Source organism: Artemia franciscana, chromosome 5 (assembly GCF_032884065.1).
Source record: "Artemia franciscana chromosome 5, ASM3288406v1, whole genome shotgun sequence".
Lineage (NCBI taxonomy): Eukaryota > Metazoa > Arthropoda > Branchiopoda > Anostraca > Artemiidae > Artemia > Artemia franciscana.
Window position 1 is genome coordinate 19,543,238 of NC_088867.1, and position 24,258 is coordinate 19,567,495.

Sequence of the window (24,258 nt, forward strand, 5' to 3'; positions counted from 1 at the left end):
AATTTTGCGTGTGCTGGATGCTTTGATGCTATTTTTCCCTCCCCACTCCCAAAGCTGTAGTTCAACAAGGACAGACACACACAAACACACAAACACACATACATACACACACACAAACACACACATACACACACACACACACACACACACATACACACACATACACAACAATACCTTTGGAAATTCATGACTCTGTAAAGGATTTGTTTTTCCGTAGGTAAGCAGACCGGTGACCAAGGACTCTTTGAGTCCACATAATATTTCTTTGGTAGAGGATGCAGGTATGCACTGGATACTTTTAAACAACAACTTATTGCCAACCTTGATCCGAAACAGAATATTGTTGTTCATCATGTTCTATTGCGAGTTTTGTCAGTAAATGTTCAGAAGCGAAAACTTTTAAATTCATCCTTAGGTAAAATGGGTGAGAGTATATGCAATACGAGTCAATGTGGCGTTGTAACCAATCCAAAAGAATGTACTCGAATCATAACGTATCCCTTCACATCATTCACTATCATAAGACTCCTATATAATCCTCTTACATAGGAAAAAAGAAATACCATTTTATACAAAAGTATTGCTGCTGGCTGCTCAATTACAGAAAACTTTAAGACACTCATGTTATCATTCTTTTACAATCTGTGCAAGCTCAAATGACCAAAGGAGGAGGAGGTCCAAGTGTATTATGGAGACACAGATTGACTTCTATTAAAAATAAACTGATAATTTATTAAATGATTTGGAAAATGGTAAGCACATTAGCTCTCGAATGGACTTAACCAATTAAAAGGAGTCCATTTATCCAAAGCCACTGAAGCGCCAAGCCCCAAATCAACTATTGTTGCTCAAATCCGAGAAGGGAGTGACTTGATATCTCATGGCGCGCATGCAGGTCCAAAGGTGTACCGTGTTCAAACATAGAATGAAGATATCCAATAAGTTTGCAAGGGGGTGCCTACACAATATGTTAAAAATAAAAATAAACACTGAATTAGAAATAATTTCGATACGAATGCTTACAAAAAAGTCATGGAGATTCCTTCTTTAAAATTTCAAAACTACACACTTAGAGTAGAAAACCGCCATGTTAGCCATCTCGAACAAAGTCTATGTACTTGAGGGTGGTGTTAACTTACTACCAAATGGGTACTACCGTATTTAGGATCGAATTGACTGTGTGCAGTACAGAAAACATCTCAGTTGGCAGGAACTCACTTAAATTCAAATAGGAATACTAAGTAGGAGGTAGGAAGATATTTCTATCAATATGATCCGTGTGTATGCCAGGCAAAGTTGTTTTATTTTCAGTGCATTTCTTATATATCTTTAAAATAAAAAAATTGTTCCCCACACACGTGGCTTTCCTGGGAGCGGGAGGGGGTCCTGCCTTCAGCCAGCCACCACCAGTGGCCCCTGAGCCCTTCGAGAGGTTTGGGGAATTCTTTACTTGTGGTTTTTTTGTGTTGATTAAAAGTATTTTGTATTTATTGAAAAAATAAAAGAAAAAATTTACTATTATAAATTGTTGTTATTGTTGAACATCGCACTAGGACTGATAGGGAAATAGTTTATTCATTAGACAAGTACAGTTTACAGTTAGTTGTGGTCCAGCTGTTGAAGACGAAAATATGCATGAATTGTAAACACCGTTCAGATCGTTTCTTTGTGGTTCATCAATGTCGGGAAAACAACACTTTTACCAACAATAATTAAAAATCGGGATACAATTTCTTAGAAAATCCCCCAAAAATCTATTATTGCTACAGTGTTTGACAAGAGACATATGATAAAATAAAGGCTATTGCAGCAGACGCAAAATTCATGCTGGGGCTTGATGTGTTCGACATTATTGAGGCAAACTCTTGGTTGAGTATTGGTAATTTAGCTGAACCCATTGAACAATGGTCACTGGAAATGCTATCATTGTTAGCTGCCCGCTCAGATCATGAACTGATTTCCGTAACCTTAATTCTACACAATCTCTTTCATCAGAGCAAATGCATGAAGACGGTTGTTTTGAATTATACCTAATATATCATTTACTGGGTTGTTCGTGATTCAACTTCTCTAATAACTCTCAATAAACAAATGTATGCGTGTAGTCACAGATATTTTTAACAATTACCGTATATCTTCCAGTGAACAGTAAAAATTGGTCATTAGTTGACATCACGACACTGAAGAAACTATATGGAAATGGACATTTTATTTTCCATTCGAAGCAGTTCAAAACCGGCATTGAGCCATACTCAAGCATGGTATTGACAAAGAATTCATTGATCTCATATCTGAACTTTGCTTAAATTTAACCGAGGGCAATCTGCAATTACCTGGCTCGCAAAAAGAAAGCAAAGGATTAAAAAAAAAACGAGTTTTCCAAGCGGGTGGTAGCTTTTTATACTTTTACTGGCAATAATTGCAAGACTTGTAAACAGTTTTTTTCTTGAAAAATGACTAAATCCTACAAATTGACACAAACAGAACTCACCTTTTCATCAATAGAGCACTTTGAGGACAATTTCAGTAAATTCATTGATGGTGAGGATATTACCGATGATAAAAAAAACTACTTTTACTTTAATATGTACTGCGAAGGGTGGACAAACATAAACCCTATCACGTGAGACCGGTCAATGTAAGTGTTATTGATAAAAAAAACTCACTTGTTCATGATTCTCTAATTACAACAACACAATCGAAGGAGAAAGATTCGATATTGTCAAGTATTGGAAAGCTACTGCCACACTCACATCGTGAACAAAGTAAAACCGTCATATCATTTCTTACAGAAGTGAAAACAGTCAAGTTGATAGCAAAGAGAAATTAATTATAATTCAAGGAAGAAGTTATAATCTACTTCATTTAATATATGATATGGTTACTAATCGTAAAGGACTTCTTCTATTTATCTATAAAACTTTCACAATCATCTATAAAACTTTTAAATACATTAATCTTCACGAAAAGTCTTACTACCAGTAAACAAATTCTAAAGAAATTAAAGCAAATTAGCAGTCTAACATTAAAAGAAGAAGATAAAGATTTAAAATCAATCTTGAAAAATTCTAGCACACCTACCGTTCATACTAGTAGTAGTTGTAGTAGAAGCAATAATTTCATCACACCAATGGTGATGGTAGTGAGACAAAAGCAAAGACGTATTGATAGTCAACGCATCACCACCCCCACCATCCGCTACTATGCGTAAGGGTAGTGAACATTACACTACGTGTTTGGGTTCAAAATGGCTTATGTTTTGAAACGTATTTTTGAGAATATTGGCAAAGCGAGAAGTCTAAGGTCCCCCACAACACTTTCCAGAGTCACTGAACTTAAAAAAGCATTAGCGAGAGATTATCTACAAAAGGAACCAAGTTACATTCTACATCGAAATCTTATGGTTCGTAATGATCATTTTTGAAAGACTATGGCCGTTTTCCCACCGGATATAATGCAAGCAGATCTTTATAATATTCAAAGGTGTAACAATACACCCTACAAATGTACTCTACTTGCAATCAGTGTTTTTAGTCGCTATGCTCACAAACAAAGAGAGGTGCTGAAGTTACTATTGCTATAGAGAATATTCTTGATAAAGACTGTTATCGATAAATTCAAACGGATGGAGGTAGTGAATTTGTTAATGCACATGGGAGAAGATATTTTTGAAATATACTTTAATGCTTTATCATAGTCATAGTCTTATAAAGGCTGCATTAGCCGAAGGATTGATAAGAAATATTTGGCTTTAAATTTCAAAATATTGTACACTGAAAAATACTGATGCTTTTATTCAAGATCTAGATAAAATCATGCAAATTTATAATCAATGCCCGCATCAACCTCTGTCCAACTTTAAATTTTTGGAAGTTCATCTAGGAGATCATACTGCACTTGACACATTTCTTGAACAATATGCCAGTATAAAGGCTGTGATTAAAGAAATTAATTTTGGTGATACTGTTAATTCGGAAAAAATAGAAAAAATGAAGTATTTTTAACTTACAAACGGTTGATCAGATCTTAATGAAATTTGATGTTTGGAAGGATATCGTGTCTCAGAGCTTTCGTTTTGAATCCCGACTGGATCTGTTGACATTCGGGGGAAACCTAAAATCTTGGAAAACACTTTGAGTGGAGGGATCGGGATGAAACTTGGTGGGAAAAATAAGCACAAGTCCTAGATACATAATTGACAAAACCGGAACGGATCCGCTCTCTTTGGGGTAGTTGGGGTATGGTTAATTCTGAAAAATTAGAAAAGATGAGGTATTTTTAACTTACGAACGGGTGATCGGATCTCAATGAAATTTGACATTTAGGAGGATATCGTGTCTCATAGCTCTTATTTTAATTCTCGACCGGATCTGGTGACATTGGGAGAGTTTGGGGGGCGGAACCTAAAATCATCGAAAACGCTTAGATTGGAGGGATCGGGATGAAACTTGGTGGGAAGAATAAGCAGAAGTCTTAGAAACGTGATTGACATAATTGGAACGGATCCGCTCTATTGGGGGGGGGGATTAATTCTTAAAAATTAGTAAAAATGACGTATTTTTAACTTACGAATTAATGATCGGATCTTCATGAAACTTCATATTTAGAAGGACCTCGTAACTCAGATCTCTTATTTTAAATCTCGACCAGATCCAGCATCATTGGGGGAGAGTTGGGGGGTGGACTGGAAATCATAGAAAATACTTAGAGCGGAGAGATCAGGATGAAACTGGATGGGAAGAACAGAAACCTGTCTAAGATACGGGACTGACATAACCGGACCAGATTAGCTCTCTTTGGTGGATTTGGAGGGGGGGGTAAATCGCAAAAATGAGGAATTTGTAACTTACGAAAGGGTGACCAGATCTTAAAGAAATTCGATATTTAGAAGGATCTTGTGCTTTCAAGCTCTAATTTTAAATTCAGACCAGATCCTGTGACATTGGGGGGAGTTGGAGGGGGAAACCGAAATTCTTAGAAAACTTGAAATTGGGGGTGTTTTTATTTTACGAATAGGTGATCGGATCTTAATGAAACTTGATATATATAGAAGGAGCTTATGTCTCAGATGCTCCATTTTCGACTCGAATTGGATCCGGGGACATAGGGGGCTGGAGGAGGGAAACAGAAACCTTTGAAAACGCTGAGAGTGGAGAGATCGGGATGAAACTTGATGGGAAGAATAAGCACAAGTTTTAGATACGTGATTGTCATAATTGGAACGGATTCGTTCTCTTTGGACGAGCTGGGGAGATGTTAATTTGGAAAAATTAGGAAAATTGAGTATTTTTAACTTAAGAACGGGTGACTGGATCTTAATGAAATTTGATATTTAGAAGGAATTCATGTCTCAGAGCTCTTATTTCAAATCCCGACCAGATCTGTTGACATTGGGGGCAGTTGGGGGAAATCTTGGAAAACGCTTGAAGTGGAGGAATCGGGATGAAGCTTGGTGGATAGAACAAGCAAATGTCCTTGATACGTGATTGACGTAATCGTACTGTGTTCGCTCTCTTTGGAGGAGTTGGGGGAGGGGGTCAGTGATTTGGCGAGTTTGGTGCTTCTGGGCGTGCTAGGACGATGAAAATTGGTAGGCGTTTCAGGGAGCTGCACAAATTGACTTGATAAAGTCGCTTTCTCAGATTCAACCATCTGGGGGGCTAAAGGGAGAGGAAAAATTATAAAACAATGACGTATTTATAACTTATGAGTGGGTAATCAGATCTTAATGAATTTTGATACTTAGATGGACATCGTGACTCAGGGCTCTTATTTTAAATCCTGACCGGCATTCAGCCTCTGATTTTCCTTTTCAATCTATTGATTCTTAGAATTTTGTTAGAGCTCATACCATATGAGCTCTTGGCTCTTAGCTCTTCTTGCGTCGTCACAAGTGCCATATGAGCTCTTAGCTCTTGTTATGACTGTGAACTTCAAAATGTTTAAAATAATAATGAAATCTATCAAATTGGAAAGATATCAAAGAGTCGTACACACATGGGAAGAGACAGTTGCTTTTTTGTTGGCTAGGATATAACTCTGATCTTGATTCTTGGGTAGCAGTTAAAGACATAAACAGTGCCCAATGATTTCTATGTGACATTCATTTCCATTATTTCTGATCCACTCTACAATGATTTGAATTAAACAAGTGGTTTTTAGAAAAAACTCTCACCCGCCATTAAATTTAATGACGAGTATGAAGTTGCTCTTATCGATTGTATTCTCAAAAATACATATGATATCCTGATAAAAGATCATACATATAAAATAAAAGTTAGACTACATGATTGGGCGCTATTTAGCGAGCATTTGGATAGAAACAATGAACTTGGGTGAATAACCTTTTGTCCCTTTACCATACAAGGAATTTGGTAGTATGAACGATTTGTGTTGTGCTATCAACAGAAGAATAACTGCTGGTAAAAATGGTGCCTTTCAATTCAACTATTCAATGGAAAACAGCGATGTCTAAGATAGTTCTCCCATTGACAGTGAGAAGGTTATTCTCAACGATGATCAGAGAGATATTCTTGGTTTAGACAGAATATAATCTATGGTAGAAATGCTGGAAGCACTAGTGGCATGGATTGTGTCATTTTCGCTGATTACCCACCCGGTTTCTCCTTGGACAGTTGTATATTTCTTTACGCTTCATTCGTTGAAACATCAAGAGCTGGTAGTAGCAACATCTCCCTTCTACGTGTTCTTGAACAAAAAAAAACAGTCAAGATCCAATTCATCATCACAGTATAAAGCATCTTCATTATATCCCTGTTAACACTTCCTATTTGGAAGTCTGCCAGTTCACATTAAGAACTGAATTAGATGATCCTTTAGCAATGTCAAAAGGTTTGGCCGTGATTATATGTCATTTTTGACCTGTTCAATAGCAATGTGTCTAATGAAAAAATGGCATCTGTTTGTACTTCTATTGATTGCGATGTTGCGACTCTTGGTCTTAGATAAATGGGTCATGGAACGGACTATTCCAAAGGTCGTTCATCAATGTCAGGCTGTGGTATTGGCAGTTGGCTTGCTAAGTCGTTTCGCTCTGCACTATCTTTGGGTAAATAATATATTGTACCGGCCGGCGTGGATTTTGCATCCTCTACACTACATGATTGGGGCTCCGTTAACGATTCTAAGAAAAGTGTTTTGGAAAATCTTAGGTCCGCTGCATGATCCTTTGGACAACGATTGAAATCTCGACGAAGTAGAAAAGTTTAAAATGTTCTACAATCCTCGTATCACTAATCAGTCTCTATTCAGGTCAGAAACTAAAGACATCACTCTTGTCAAATAAGAGGAAGAAGAAGCCAAGGAAGAAAATCATTAGATAAAAAAGGAATTTCTTTTCCTAGACTGAAATGGTATAACTACCACACAAGGATTCCGATCCATCAATCACATCATCTTTAAATCTATTCAATGCAGAAAATGTTGATGTGAGTGCAAAACAAGGTTAGTATTAATAATTCTACCCAAGACAACCGCTGTCTGAAAAAATTCATTTTCAAATTTATTCCAATGAAGACTATTTAGTAGATATGTCTTCCACATTTATAGATTTACATATGGTAGTCAAAGGGCCTATCAATGAAATAACAAGTCTTACTGACGAAATATCCTATAAAAATTGTGCATTGCATAATTTATTTCGACAAATCATTGTCTACATAAATGGAACATAGGTAAGCACTAGCAACAATCTCTCAAATTATAGGATCTATATACAGTTCATGTTGATGACACCGAAGTCATATAAGGAATGCAGGGTTTCGTCGAATGGGAATGAATATAAGACAGATACTGACACCACAGATGCACTTAAAAAGGCGATAACCAATGAATTATATTATGTTGGAAAAATAAATCACGATATATTTAATATACCCCAATGGCTACCACCAGATATTAAGATGAATTTAAAATTAACGCTTGCTCCGTCCAATTTTATTTTACGAAAGGAACTTCCTACATCACCCGATGTAACAGTTTCTCCCATTCCGGTAATACTTCATGTGCAAAAGCAACAGGTTATGAGTTTTGTTGCTTCATTGTCTACATAAATGGAGCATTGGTGAGCACTAGCAACAATCTCTCAAATTATAGGAGCTATATACAGTTCATGTTGATGACACCGAAGTCATATAAGGAATGCAGGGTTTCGGCCAATGGGAATGAATATAAGACAGATACTGGCACCACAGATGCACTTAAAGAGGCGATAACTAATGAATTATATTTTGTTGGAAAAATAAATCACGAGATATTTAATATACTCCAATGGCTACCACTAAATATTAAGATGAATTTAAGATTAACGCTTGCTCCATCCAATTTTATTTTACGAAAGGAACTTCCTACATCACCCGATGTAACAGTTTCTCCCATTCCGGTAATACTTCATGTGCAAAAGCAACAGGTTATGAGTTTTGTTGCTTCGACAGTGGAAAACCTCAGGGCTGGTGAAAAATATCAAACTACTTGTTCCACTTACAATCACCAATCAGTGACATATTGTCAATGATTGTCACTGATGTCACGGATTCACGTACCTTCATCGAGTCTTCATTTTATAAATGGTGAAATTTCCTCAAAACCAAAATTGGCATTTGTAAAAAGTGCTAGTGCTATAGGATCGTGGACGAGTTGCCCACACACGTTTGAAATGTTTGGACTTCAATCCATTGTATGTAAATTAAATGGGATCCGACTCTTAAATTTATCCTTTGATAAATCCTATAGGACACGGTAGGAACTGACGATGCAACCCCTAGATCGAGATTCAAAATTATTTGAAAATGGTATAACTGATACAATGTTTGCAAAAATTTATGGCGTTATCGTATCAGACTTTTTTGTCACTAAAGATTTGAGTATTATACGAATGGGGGGTGTATGTTTAGAGTGCATAAATCTCAAGAGTATTGCATAAATCTCATTAAATCAAGTTGAAATTTACTGGGAAATCACTCCCGAAGGCAGTGTTCTACTAGACCTCACACCAAGAACACAAATCAAATAATCAGCGTACTTAATATGGATCCGTAAATGTCCAAATACAAATCCTATTGTATACCATCGGATTTCCTTGAAAAAAATCAAAGTGTTAAAAATACCATTATCATTTTTAAGAGCAGTCTATCGCCCGTAAAGAGAGGCCATTGGCTATGCATCTTTCAAACAGCGAAGAATATAGGATTTTTTATCCTCTTGGCCTACCATATGCATTCTACACTCCGCACATCAACAATTTTTTTGAAAGCAGAGAGAAAACTATTATTCAAAGCCAAAAGAGAGTACTGAATTTAACGAATAAAAGCTGTGGTTTTCATGCACTACTATATTGCATTTTCCGATGTTGTGGCTACACTTAAAATGAATTTATCCACAATAACGAAGACAACCCTCACCTAAATGACTTCCGGAATGTACTTTCATACCTTTATGATATTGATTTCAGTGTCATTTGTTTATTAATAAAAATGTATATACATAAAAATGGCTTTTTTCTCCTATTTAGGTTTCTTCATCTGCGTATAGGTAGCTGCGAGAACAACTAATGAAGTTAGGTCATCTGAATTCACTGCATATTGATCTTGATGTGCAAAGTCAGGGCCATATTTTCTACAGTATAATGTAACTTCACTGTTATTGTATCTCTTTGTGAAGTCAATAATACAATTCTCATTCATAGTGTAAAATTCACATATTTCCATTTGCTTATTTGAAGCAATATCACATACAGAGTTTTCAAATAGATAATCACGTTCTGTAACAGCCAAATAAAAATCAGTAGGTTAATAATCATAGCAGCCATTGTCTTCACAAAAATGACGTAGAAACCGAATTTGCTTATTATTTCAACAGTGGAAGCGTACACCTGATTCTTCCTCCAAAAGCGATTTCAAGCCACGACGAAACCAGTCTCTTAGAAATGAATTGAAATCTCGTTTAGGGTTCTTTAAATTCATACCGGGATAAGTATTCTCCCACCGATCACATTTATCGTAGTGACGATTGCAGCATTGGAATCCTCTAGTGTAAGAGTCGCAAATCTCTTCAAGTCAGGAATTACAATCTTGAATTTATACTGCATATCCTCTAGGCAATTTACACGGATTGCATAATTTAAACTTTTCATCATACACATCAACCAGTGTATGCATTCATACCAGTGTATAAATACATAGTGGACATGTATAGAACATTTTTTCAGTGGTGAATCTCTCACCTACAAAACTGAACTGACTTACGATTGATAAAGAGAGTCTTCTTTTCTAAAGAGTGAGAGAGAGGAGTAATCGAATGATCTTACCTCTCTCATAGCTGACAACAGAATAACTAAGATTATTTCTAATTTGAGAATATCTCTAGAAGAACGGTAACCTACTAAAAATATCTAGCAAGAAAAATGAAACATTTTTATCACAATATACTACTCATTTCTCACTTACTGATTCAACTTACTGCCCTCGTTATATTTCACTATTGCATTTAAAGCAGCTTAAAGTCTATGTATATGCATTATATTAAGTTATGCTGCAAAACACAACTGCTCCTTCAATTTGAATTTGCTCAATGATATATCATATACTGCATACATATCATACCATTCAAGGCTTAGTAAAAATCCTCTTGTAATTTCTACTGTTACGTATGGTCCTCGTGGCTTTATGTCATTGTTGTTGTTGCCAACTCCACTGTCAACTTCTAAAAGCGTAAACAAACTAGTCATTTTTGCTAATATGTATTGTTCAATAAAAGCTTCATGATAAAGACTATATTCAAACTGTTCTCTCTCTGAATTCTACTGTCTTACTAATATGAATTACGTTGAAAATCGAGCCTTATATTGGATCTGGTTGCTAAGACTAGTTGATAGGACCTCATAGTTATATGCAAATGAGATTCTCATGGAAGTGTGCAAAAGACATGCACCCTCTGTAGTTTCATCTGAAATTTAAGCAGAGCAAGCCTCAGGCGTAGAGTCCGGACTATAGGTTAGCTTTAGTGTTCAAATAAGGTTGTGTTCACAGGGCTATAGGCAATTTTTAGAGCCCAAATAAGGATATTTTCATGGGGCTATTGTACCCCCCCCCCACTACTGACCTGTTGAGTTTTTTGGAAGAGTAATATAAATGTATTTTATTACACAGAAATATTGGAAGAGAAAAAAATTTGCTAACACCAGAAGAAGAAATTTTGCTAACACCATTGGAAGAGAAATTTGCCAAATATGTAGGTATATTATACCTACATATATAGGTATAAGTAGGTATAAGTAGGTATATATACTAGTAGTATATTTCAGTGGTATCAATTCACAAGAATTCAGGGAAGGGGCAAATTATATTTTTCAATGTATAGGAAGGGGGATTTGCCGCTATTTATCTATTTTGTAAATAAAAATGCCTAAAAAGAGAGTTTTCCAAAATTTTGGCGTAAAAAATTCTCTAGAAACAAAAAGAAACAAATGGGCACAGGCTAGAGACCCTAACCTGTGTTTGTATATTTAAAACCCTAGCCTGGAGTTTTCAAGATAAATTCTTGTGCCAAAAGCGGTAGAAAGATTTATTTATTGCAGTTTTGGGGTTTGAGTTTGGATTGCAGCTTTGTATTTCTGCAATGGGATTGCAGCTTCTGGTTTCACTGGCATCGATCATTCATAGGCGGAAAAAAACTATTTATGGAGAACAGAATGTTTGGATCATCAGCACAGCTGTAGTTACGAAACAAGAAGGCCTATGAACAGAAAAATTTGTAATTTGAAGGAGCCAAATGATGTTTATATGCACTAAAAGCCTTGCATAAGTAAAACATGACTACCGACTGTTTAAGGAAATGTTTATAGGGTCCACTGGTTATACTCCAAGTCTTTGGCATAGCAGTGATTAAACAATGAGGGGTTTGGTAACCTGCAATTACCAATTAATATAATTTTGCACAAAAAATTCTACTTAATGGGGAGATGAGAATTTTGCACATTTTCTACCTAATGCGGAGAGGTTTCTACCATTGCCTCCATTATCTGCGAATTTTGAGGTTTCCCGAAAATTCCTCGAAAAAATTGGGCTCTCCAGATCTTTTGAAAATTAATGTTAACAGTAGTTCACGATCCGAATTTTGTGCTACCATTCGTGCATTTAAGGGCATTAATTTTTGGGTTGATTCTTCAGAGCCTAATATTATTTAGGAGAAATTTGGGGGAATTCAAATAAATTTGGGGATGGTCAAAGCACTGGACCAGGGATGCACAAAGGGGGATGAGGGTTTGTCCCTCCCCCCTAAATTTTCCCCTTTTTATGGGCACTTCATATTCAGATTATCAATTTTTATCCCTCCCCCCCAAAAAAACGGTTCCGGGAGGCGTCCCTGCATTTGTTAACATTCAAATTCTTTTCTTTATGTATATTCCCAAATAACCAGTTGGTTCATAACAAACAAAAAGTCATATAAAAATAGAATATAAAGTAAGTGATATTAAAATACATATAACACAGGTTAATATTTTTACACTTTAAGAGCAAAGGACAGACTGCTAGTAAAAACAATAGTTTTGCTAGAAACCCGTCATAAGTTGTTGATTTGGGAACTAAATAATGATAGAAGTGGTATTTAAATAAACAACAATGTCTAGATCAAAAGTCATATTGAGACGGGAATTTACATGGATTTAGGGCTTAATTCTGAAATCTTTAGGACTATGTATACTAAGAATAACGGACAAACAAGATAGTGTCCATGTGTGTGAATAAACATCATGCAATTCTACTTCTCGAGTTATACTTTTAGAAAAATAATCTTGTATGTAAATAGAATATTCATTTATTCTTACATATGGCAGTCATTCAAAAATAAAAGTACGTATTATGTAAATTTGGTCAGTTTTAGACTTATTGACATTATGCATTCATAGCAATCAACATAACAGACAAATTTGGCCCAACAGTGTCTTTAACCAATTCTCAATAGAAAAAGAATACTGTATAATCTATACAGAATACAGCATCTTTTCTGTTTGTCATTTATATTAAGCAGCTTGCACATTTAAAATAGTCTCTTCTCGTCAGCTAAAAATAATCCACCAATCAGAAACAAGCTTACATTCTTACGAACCTTTTGTGATAGTCAATGTGAAACTACTATTAAGCAGGCCAAGACTTACCCTCTGGTAAACACTTCCTGTATAATCGACCCTCTTTTAAGCTTCTGCTTTCCTACCTCGAAAGAAATCTCCGAAGATTTTAACTCGTTATTTTCAAGCCTAATTTATGGTGATTTATTACGAATTGCAAATAGGTAGCCTATTCATGCTAATTCCAGTCACCGTCAAGCCACGCTGGCCATCCTGCCCAGTGTCTGACCATGAGGCAGGGTGTTTAGCTGAACAGGCTGCCGAGATTCGACAGACTGAAGCAATTAAGGGCTGCCAAAATACTGCCAATAGAGAGGGGTTTATCTACCTGGAAATAGGAAGCACCCACTGTGGCGCAAGAAAAGATCGCCTGAGGGGAAATTCAATTTGACAAAAAATAATTTATGTTGCCGTTAAAGGTTCTGAGGATCTGGTTCCGCTTGGCGAAGGGTGAGTGGCTCTACCCTCTCTTTTAAGGGACGAGCATTGCCTGCCCAAATGCCAGTCCACAGCTGGTCGGTGGGGTTAACGGGATGGGAGAAATAATGGTGCACACCTTAACTATAGCAAGAAAGGCTCAATTAAAAAGGGAAACAAGAGATAGGCGAGCCCTGAACCAAAATACCACGCCCAAGGGGACAATAATAGCCCATCGGCTATTGATGCAATATTTTCGAGGGGGAAGATGGGGATTTTGTGTCCTGAGTATCGACTCAGTTTTGTAAATTATTGCAAAATAAATAAAAAAAATTACAACAAATAGAAAACATACCAGTCTTTATCCTTATTTGGCAATCAGGATGAAAGCGAAGCAACGATAAAATGTTTCAAGTGAGAACTTTTTTATCCGTGCTACTTTGACTACCAAATTCGGCTATAAATTCAAATCTAGTTTTCGAGCCTGTAGCGAAGTTATTACTGACACCGGAATTGCCACTAAAGTCAGAATAAAATGAAAGTGCCCAGGTCGCATTAAATCTCTTGATTAGCCGCAAAATTAAACAGTAAGTAAATTGTTCATTGTCAAAGCTTCAAACTCTTATCACAAAAGGATTAAGGAGATACTCAGTCATTTGTTAAGGTAGATAAAAGTGCTAAAATAGAAGGCCAGTTGCAAAAAATAACTTCAACATTTTTCCCATACCGGAAATAGCGAAATCTCTCCACGGGTAGCAGACATTTAAAACAAAATCCATTCATGAATATTATGATAAAATCAAAGCGGCGAAATATATTTGATTTCAAAGTATAAATAGTTTCAGTTAGTAAACCATAATTAGAAACCTAATTAATAAGCTTAAATTACTACTTTAAGTTCACAATATGCTTTTTATTCCCCATTATCAACCTATTAATGCATAAAACCTATTCTTTACCGTCGGTTTCACTATGCTGATAGTTAACTTAGTTAGCATACTTCTCTAGAGCGACAAACCGTAGTTGGAGAATTCTGTTACGCAATTTTTCGAGTTTTTTTTTCGTCCTAACCTAGTCGGATAGGTTAGCTATGAATCAAGAATAAATTATTATTTAAGCATTCTATACCTTAAAATGTCTACCTATGTCAAGAAAAATTATTTAAGAAGACTGAAATAAGAACCTTGTTACAAAAAGATAGGAAAAAAGAGTAAACAAATATTAGACAAAATCTCACTTTCGTATCATTAGCAAGCAGTTTTGGTTATCTTTTATGGAAAAATGGACAGCGTGGAAAGGGCTGCAGTTAGGAACATTGGAAACAATGTACACTTTGATGATCCCCTAGTAATCCCACAGAGTATTCTCGATGGAATTTCTTAAAAATTAAGAGAAACAGAATAAACTATGGCATACAAAACAGGTTATACTGCTTGTGGTTTATTACTATGCACAGACCCCGAATATCTTCAGTTCGATACCTTTGCAACCTACGGTGATGGACAAAAAAGTTCAAGAAAACCCTCCTGATTTTGTTAACTTCGATCGAGTCAACAATGTATGGAGGTTCAAATACCTGTTTTTATGGAACCTTCCGGAGATTTCATGACCTGCGGACTTGATCTAGGCGAATAGGTAAAATTTGAAAAAGGCGACTTCGGTTGAGTTTCATAGGAAAATAACTTAAGTACCTTTTTCTAACATTACCCTCGTCTCTTCTAGTGTCCAAACGTGTTTTTTTTTATTATTACAGAACGATATTAAAAAGAAGAAAAGAAATAGAGGACGTGGCACAAGACTCTAAAGTCAAGACCAACGTTACTGAAATTAAGTCACATTTAAAAGAAGCATTTATTATGAACAAAATGATCAAACCCAAAACCTGCAGAAGTTTAAAAAATAGTTGAGCTGCAACCCCAAAAACTACCCCCCAAAGACTAATGTGTCTTTAGTCGTTGGAAATTATATATAGTGCCTGAAATGTTGCCAATTGATGTTTTGAAGGTTTTATTCGGTTATCAATCGCTTATGCCTTCAAATGGAATTGATTTTCAGGGAATAAACAGTGGTGAAAAAAAGTTTTCTTTCCAAATAGTAAAACTAAATTAATTGTCACCTATATATTGTATTTTTGCGGAGAATCATTATTCTTCCAAAACATTAGTGATTTGAACTTAAAAAAAAGAAAACACTGTTCAGAATATATTCCAATTTATTTAAATTTAAATACCCATTTTTCTTTAGAATTCTTTGAGGGGCGGCCGTCAGATTTTATTTGTTAAAATTATGTTTTGAAGTTCGTGTTTATTATCTTTCGAAAATCAATAGATTGCTTCAAAGATTATAAATTTTTTTCTTTAAAAAAAAAACTCTATTTGGATGCACAAATTCTGTATATAGTGTGCGAAAACTTCTTAGTTTTATCAACGAAATTGACCCCCATAACTGATGTTTAATTGCTATATAGGGTATACAGCACTTCAACACAAATCTTGATTCCTAGAGGGATTTGACATTTTAATGATAGCGAAGAACAAGAACATCAGGTACCAGCAGTGTAGGCAATAGCAGTCGTTGTATTATACATTTAAAATAGCAGTAATCGCTATTAAAAATAGTGGTGATAATAGCAGTAGCAGTAGTGTTCCTAGTTATGCTGACATTAATTACTGGGAACACTTCCAGTAGGAGTAGTAGTGGTAGAAATGTTTTGGTTGGAGTATTTATTCTGGGGTAGTAAATACAGGAGTAGTCATCTTGGGAATTTTCCACGGGGGGGGGATTTTCCGGGGATAAAACACTTACCATCGGAAGATTCATGGTAGTAGCAATAGGGCTGGATCATTTCTCCGAATCTGTACCCTTCAGACCCAAGTTTGCTCCCCAGACCTCAGTTTTTCCCCCCAGCAAAAATCTAGTTTCTGCAAAAATCTTGTCAAAACTAAGATAAGTCCGCATAATTCAAGCATACAGAGATACGGGTCAGTTTTGTATAGTACATCTTTGCCTTTATGGAAATATACGGATCATTTTCTAGTGGATTTGGAAAAATTGGCTCCAGCTTTGCCCTTCCTCCAGGATTTTGTTAAAATTACACCACTGATGGAAAAGCCACTGCTTGCGTGAACCATCGCATTATCCAAGTTCTCCATGATTGTTGCTCCCACACGAACCACGGTCTTGCTTTGGGATAGGAAATCGATTGACACTGCAAGCAAAATCTTTCTGAATCCATTGAACTTTTCAAGGAAATTCGTCAAGTGTCTGCTCTAAACCCTATCATCTTCAACTCTGGGATTCATTCCTAATATAGATTTCTTCAAGGGATATCTTTTCCAGAGGATCTCAGTTTTATTTCCCATGCAGATGAAATGTCGCTCCTAAGCAGCACATTAAGGGATTTACAAGAAAACCTTTGCTTCCTAGTGACCCTACACAGAAGAACAATCTACAAGTAAAAATAGAAAAAACGGAATTTATCGTTTTAGCAGTACTAACATGACCAATCCTAATCTCAGCCTTAACTGTGCCAGAATTCAGCAGCCCCAGTCTCGGAAAATCAATCAATCTGGAAACCTATCCTCTCGGCACATGGAAGAGCTGTCAAACGCGAGTGGACTATCAATCGGTCTATTATGTCAAAAATGCTTAATGCCGTCGTCTCTCCCAAAATCGGGCACATATCGTCCTTGCGGGAAATTGAAACGGTCTCATTCGAACGGAAACCAAGAGTAATAGGGCCTTTGAATAGGGTCAAAATCAATGAATGGCAAATAGTTCCCCTCCCAGGCCTTTCTTGGCCACCTGCGCCTTTTATGACAAAACGTGGTGCCTGACAAAAATTATATGGGAGCCAATTTGACTAAAAGAGTCTAAATATGCCTCCGAAGGTAACACGATCTTTTTTAGCACCCAGACAAGATCCCATAATATTGAAGCCCAAATTATTTTCCGTAGGAGTATCCATTAACAAATTTTCAAAGGAAGTTGATACAAGCTAAGGCTGTCTTAAAGCGTAACACCTATTTTCAACCTTGATTTTCAATGAAATAATTTAGAAAATAGTTTTGGAAAAAAAGACCTTCGCAGAGAACTAAAAAGACATATTAAGTATTTTAAATTTTAAATAAGTCATTCACAAATATTCTTAAATTAACCAACAATAAAAATACGCCAATTATAAATAAACGACAAAATTAATTTAAGAAAAATATTTTGAAAAATGAAGTGTTTCAAAGATTAAACAGCTCTCTACGATGTTCCAGTGCCAAGCTATCTGAGGAAGAAAATAAAGAAAGAAAAAAGAGAAAAAAAAGAGATACCTTATATACAGAATATCGTGGTTTCAGCCACTTTTCTTGATTTTCAAGCCAATATATTTCCTTTGCTCTTCAAGCCAAGGGACGGTGAGTTTCCTATTTAGGGGTTTCGGACAGGACGGTTCTAATAGCATACTTCTTTTTTTAATCTGACTTTCACTATGGGGCGTGATTGTCTCTTACTAGGTTGCTAGCTACCGCTGCAACCCAGATGGTCCTTAAGAATCCTTTTAAAAGTCCCAAACGAGTGGCACCCTGTAATGACAGATTGCCACGAAGCTGATGAAAGACAAAAGAAGCACAAGAAAGGATGTAAATAGCTTTTAGAAAGGATGTCTTATAAATAGCTTAAATAGTCTTATACATAGCTTTAAATCAATAGAGAATGTAAGTTGGCACAACCACACAGGAAAAAACAACATTTTTCTCTTTAGGTGGATCCAGTAAAGAAAGAACCCCAAGAAATCAAGCAGCCGAGTCACTTAAATATGACATTGTGACCAATATGATATCCTTTTGCACATGGAGATGCAGTTTTTTTTAAATTGTGTTTTATTCTAAGATCATTTGAGATTAATCTTTTAAGATTTGAGATGTTTTAGTACTTACAAAAATACGTAGACAGAGCGATTTCCTTTCAAACGAGCCTTTAAAAACCTTTCTCTGATTTTCTACTTGTAGTGAAGAATGAAAAAAAGGAAAAAAAGAGTGCAGTGGAAAATCAGTGCTATCCGTGCAAAAAAGGTGATCAATAGAAACAGAAAATTTAAATGTATACTGACCCTGCATAATTCATGGACAAATAATTATCTTATCCTTCTTTTATAGGTCTAGGCACGGAACATCAAGCAGAAACACATTCAAAACAACCTTCTTTAGAGCTTATGTTTATGCAAATAGAAACTGTTTTACATTTTTTTTTTTTTTTTTTTTTTTTTGCCAATAATAGTCAGTCAGCTCAGATTTGATTAATTTTATTTTTTGAAACATGACCAGGTAACTTCATAATTTCTGTTTAATTGTGACTCTAGGATGAAAATTCCAAGTCCCGAGAAATTCAATTTATTGCTCCTAAGTAACTGAAATTTGAGAGCACCAAACCACCGGATCCATAAGTCTTCTTTACAGAACTAAATAACTAAAATGTTGCGACGATATCAAACTCTTGAAGCAGCATTAGAAAAAATACACAGCAAAATATATTTTTGCTACAAATTAATACCCATGAGAAGGGGGGATTTGTAGGATTGTCAATAATAAATATCCATTATTAACAGTAGAGTTCTGGGACATATGTTTTAAGCTTAGCACGGCTACGTAGGTAGTCTTTGAAAGCTATTATAAAATAGCATCCACCATTAGCATCCACACTTTGCAAATTATCTCAGCAACTTTTTTTTAAACTAACACTTCCTTCCTAAAAGAAAAAAACTCAACATTCTGCTCCAGCGTAAATTTTATCATATCAGCTGCAATAAAAATAAACAAAATACAACAAATATCAAAATCCAGAGCCAAAACATTCCGACACCATATACCAAAAAGTAAAAAAAATGTAACGGATTTAATAGAAAGAAAAAAAATCAACAAGAATCTATTACAAAATCAAAAAGATCTCTCACAATGAACAGCCAAACCAAATTAACAATAGAAAAGAAACACTGTAAAAAGAAAAAACAAAAGCAATAGTAGTAGAAAACAGACACTGATTGAAAAAGAACCAGGTAGAGAAAACAGTCAAATATAAATACAACTCTTATAATATAATTTTTGACTTTTTTTTATCGAGAATTCGGGTAAACTGAATAGAATATACATATTTAAATGTTGTTCCTTTCTTTCATAATTAACTACCATAATCATAGAAGTCATCAAAAATAATCATCTTACAATGTCTAAAGAACGCCAATAGCACAGTAATAAAACAAAATTTCAGACTATCTTTATTAGAACTCAGGTAAGAACTAAAGCTAGCAAAAATTGCTAGTACCAATGTTATAAGTGTGTGCCATGAGGTAACAAAAAAATGTTGTTGAATATCTATTGCAAAGCGACATGTTACTGACGGATATTGAACGCAAATTCAAATCACGATTTTGCAAATTTTCCCTTCTAGGAAATTATAATTGCACTGGTTTACATGTTTTGAAGTCTTAAATCATGTTTCAAATCTTTTGTTGAATTTTATATGGTGCCATTCTTAAGCAGCTCTAGTTGAATGGTTGGCATGCTAGACTCGTAATCATAGGTTCTCCGGGATGGGGGTTCGAGCCCTGGCGTCACTGATTATTCGATTTGGACCAAAGGTCAATGGCACGACTCAGTAAGCTTATCCAGAGTCAATCCAGCTCCAAATGAGTATCTGGATAAACCCAGGGAAGGTGAACAGGAAAGATGTGTTAAAGCACAGAATGCATGACTCCCATCCCCTCCTTTCCATTGTATTTCCTGGATTAAGGACCAGGAAACGAAGATGAGAACCATCGGTAGGTACTTAAATTCCACAACAATATCCTTTTTTTACTATTCTTCAATTTTGAGAGGAAATACTTTCCAACAAACAATCGTTATAAAATTACCAACTTAATTTACCAATTTGTCGATACAATTGTTTAGCGATATGGATGTTTCTATGCATCAACAAAACATTTTTGCAAGAAAGTCGGCTAATTACCGCCTTAATTAATGAATTAGTTGCCAAACTGACAAATTAATTAACTACTCGTCACATTCATTGATTGCTGACCAGTAAGCCGACCCCCACGTTAATTAATTCAACAGATTGTAGCTTATGGCAACGAATATTTCGTTAAGTTTTTAACCGCCGAGCTAAAAATATTTATTTGGTGAGTATATTTGGAAAGTTTCTAGAAACAGTACAGCTTTTCTATTCAAGAATAAGGATAAGGGATTTTAGTTTTCATCAAAAAGCTAAACAATTTCACAAAAAAAGGATATAATGGCAAAAATAAAATCAAGACAGTAAAAAACAATATTCTGATTTCACATTCAAAAATTCTTTTGCAAAGGAAAGCGAAACATAAGAAGAATAAAGACTACAATTGAGAAAACAATCAAACCGTGGCAAATAAAAAAAAATAGAAAAGAAATGAAAAGATTCGCATCAAAAGAAAACTCCTATTGCAGTTTGTTCAATCTACTTTTTGACAATTTGTACAGTGGAAGTTAGGTTAAAATAAGAGGATTTTTTTTCGTATAGCATTTCTTTCACGTAAAATGCATTTATTCTTTTCCGATCTCATTTTCCCTTTAAAAAATATATTTCTACACGTGAAACTGGTTGTTTTCTTTGGTTTAGCTTTTCGTGGCCCAAAAAAGGAAGGGGATTAGCAACAAAAAAAGGAAATCTTGGCAATAGATATGTAAAGTATAGCAAAAATCCAAATTGTGATGTTACAGGATTTTAACTCACATTGTTGAAATGTAAAACACAGTTTTGGATAGCATATAGTTCTTTAGGAACTAATAATTTCTCGTTAGCCGCTTTATTTTTCCTTTTTGAAAAATCATGAAATAGTTTAAATCTGAGCCCGTCTGGAGGCAGGGTAGTTTCATTCATACTCAATCAAGGCTTTATATTAAGATAGCAAATATTCATCTCACCTTTATTTTCATGTAGGAGTTATATAGTAAGTATTTTACTAGTAAGAAGGGCTATGGCCCTTCGACAAACACCAAGTTTTCTCATATATTTGTGCATGTACACATCTCGTTAAAACGTGACAGGCTTTTGACAGGATGTATCTACGCTCAAATATACACACTGATTCCTAGATAATGAGTCATACACTCATTTGTGCACTCATTGAATCCAAAGATGATGCACTCATTTGGTTCACAAGTTTTACCTCAGGCAAAACTTCGCTTTACCTAGTTAGTTCATCACTTTGTTGCACACTAACACACTACCAGAGAGTACATACGGCTCTTTTCCTTTTTTTGTAAAACTCCTCCCCCATATACTTAAACCTCCCTTCAAGGTGTTTGTTAAAATAAACTTTCACGAGTTTTTTCCGGAGAAAAATTTCCCATCCTTTATTCAGAGTACCGATGTTTTACATGAAAGCTGAAACATCTCTTATTCGCGGGTTTGGCATGCTATGAAAATCTATTCATTTACAAAAGTTGTATAAGTATTTAGTCAGCAATTACCAGACGTGTAAAAGGCTAAAAAGAATATTTCAACTTGGAGTTAGTATTCCATTTGAAAGGCAGGGAAAATGAGCTGATGAAACAAGCTAGCGGTGACAAACTGTGAGTAAAGAGCAGCCGGTGCTAATATAAACCAAAGCTCTAAAAAAATTTCTTACAATATTCACTTTTCACATCAAAAGAATTCACTTTTTATGCGATTACAAATATGTACAATTCACCAAGTTTAAAATTACTCATAAACAGTTGTGAGTCTGAGATAATTTGCCATATTTTCCGAAAAATAAGGAAATATCCCCAAAATGAAAATATCCCCTCTTGCTGCTAGAAATCCCAATGAGCTTGTTATGAAAAATAATGAAGTGAAATAGAAAGTTCACATGAATGACGAAATACAGTTTATCCTGTAATTTCATGCAAAAATATTTTTTAAAGGTTTGCTTGTAATATAAAAATGAGTATCTTCAATTAATGCATTTGCCTAGTCAGTCGGCAATGTCCTGTTTTAAAGTTCATAAGAACAAAACAGACTATTTGGTGTCTTGCAATACGTGACGTTAATCAAATTCCAAGCTTCTTTCTTTGTTATTTTTGCAAAATAGAATTTTCCATAATTTTCCCCCCTAAAACCCGTTTTACAGATAGAAAATTTATTTTTCAATAAAAACTGAATTTTCATAAAATTTTACCAATCAAGACAACTTTCGTATTTTCAATGAGCTATTTACACAAAAAAATTGTTCACGCGGAAGAAATTTCACGTTCTTGCTTTATTATTTTAAATAAAAAATTCGGCAATTTTTTCCCGAAATCCTCACAAATCCTCACTCATCCTCAACAGAATTAAAGTTTTCACAAAGTTTTATCAATTAATGTAAATTTTGAGATTTCAATGAACTAGTTACAAAAAAAAGTTTTCACAAGGAAGTATAGTGAGATTAAATCAATTTCATTAATCAAATTTAACGGTATTACTTTATGATTTTCCACAAAATAAAATCTTTATCAATTTTCTCCTCAAGATATCCATTTTGTTGGAATAAAATTCACTTTCAACAAAACTTAAGCTTTTTATCAATTTATGCAATTTTTGAGGTTGTCATATATCCAGAAAAAAAAACATATCAAGTAAGAAGTACACAAAGAAACTACCAAATATCTGCATAATTCAACTTCTCTCAACTCTCAAAAGAAAATACATTTCAATAAAAAAATTCAAAGAACTTATCACGCATAAATAAATCAACCCTATTCAATTTAGCCCTAAATTAAAATATCAACAACAAATTGATCTCACTAAATGGCGTGTTTCCTTAAGAGGAACTATTTTCTTGGCACACACCATAGACTATCGTGAGCACTGAACAGACCCACACAACTACAGTGGAATGTATTTGATTTGCCTAAAGTATCTATCAGTTGTTTCAATTTATCACAGAGCGTTTTCCTCATCTCGGTCAGACTGAGGACCGGCTTGCCATTTAAACTTGGATTTCATCACCCAGTGTTGCCCCTTCGAACCATCACATCGCTTTAACACGGGTAACGTAACATCCCTAATTTCAGGCTTAGAAAGACAACGCCCAGAAGATATGTGATGAATTGAACCCGTGGAGTCATCATACGTCTGTAAATAGAAGAGACTCGTTTATAAACAGTGCTTCCACATTTAGGGAGAATACCCTGTTTTAGGGTGAAATCACTTCTTTTAGGGATATTCATTTTGAATATAGGGACAAAGGGAAATCTGGGGAAAAGTAAAGATTTTAGGGAAATCTGGGGTAAAGTAAGGATTTTCAGTGAAAGTTTGATTTTTTCAAACAATAGGCTGAAAAATTCATCATTGTAATGTTTTTTAGTGAGAAAGATCTAGAAGTTCATGTTGAAGTATTGGACATAATTAAGTGTAGTGATGGATCAGCTGAGGGTCTGACTAACTGCATCAAACAAGTCATTGAAAAAAGTTCGATTCCCTGGCAAAATATTGTTGGATTTTGTGCAGATACTACTAACTACTAGCGCTAATGAAAGCCATGGTGCCTCATATCTTGAATGTGAAATGTTCGTGCCATCTTATTCACTTATGTTCATCCTATGCATGCTTGTCACTTTCCAAGACACTAGAAGACCTGGTACGAAATATCTATGCCCACTTTTCCAGGAGTGCTTCCAGGCGAGATAAGTATGCCAAATTTCAGAAGTTCT

At 35.2% G+C, this 24,258-nt stretch overlaps 2 protein-coding genes across 4 annotated transcripts in view; both read right to left on the bottom strand.

Moving 5' to 3' along the window:
* LOC136027692 (sodium-dependent multivitamin transporter-like) overlaps nucleotides 1-14,129 on the bottom strand; it is a 52,823-nt gene extending 38,694 nt beyond the window's left edge. Inside the window, 1 exon segment of the mRNA XM_065705141.1 lies at nucleotides 13,917-14,129. The gene's annotated coding sequence lies outside the window, so the exon portion shown is untranslated.
* A 5,189-nt stretch (nucleotides 14,130-19,318) lies between these two features.
* Nucleotides 19,319-24,258, bottom strand: part of LOC136027066 (polypeptide N-acetylgalactosaminyltransferase 5-like) — a 63,762-nt gene continuing 58,822 nt past the window's right edge. For 2 of the 3 annotated variants that reach the window (XM_065703996.1, XM_065703998.1), the window contains exon 10: nucleotides 19,319-23,680. In XM_065703996.1, coding sequence (XP_065560068.1) covers nucleotides 23,486-23,680 — 195 coding nt within the window. In that variant the 3' untranslated portion in view covers nucleotides 19,319-23,485. The remainder of the gene's footprint in view (nucleotides 23,681-24,258) is intronic. The other variant, XM_065703997.1, reaches the window with a different exon arrangement.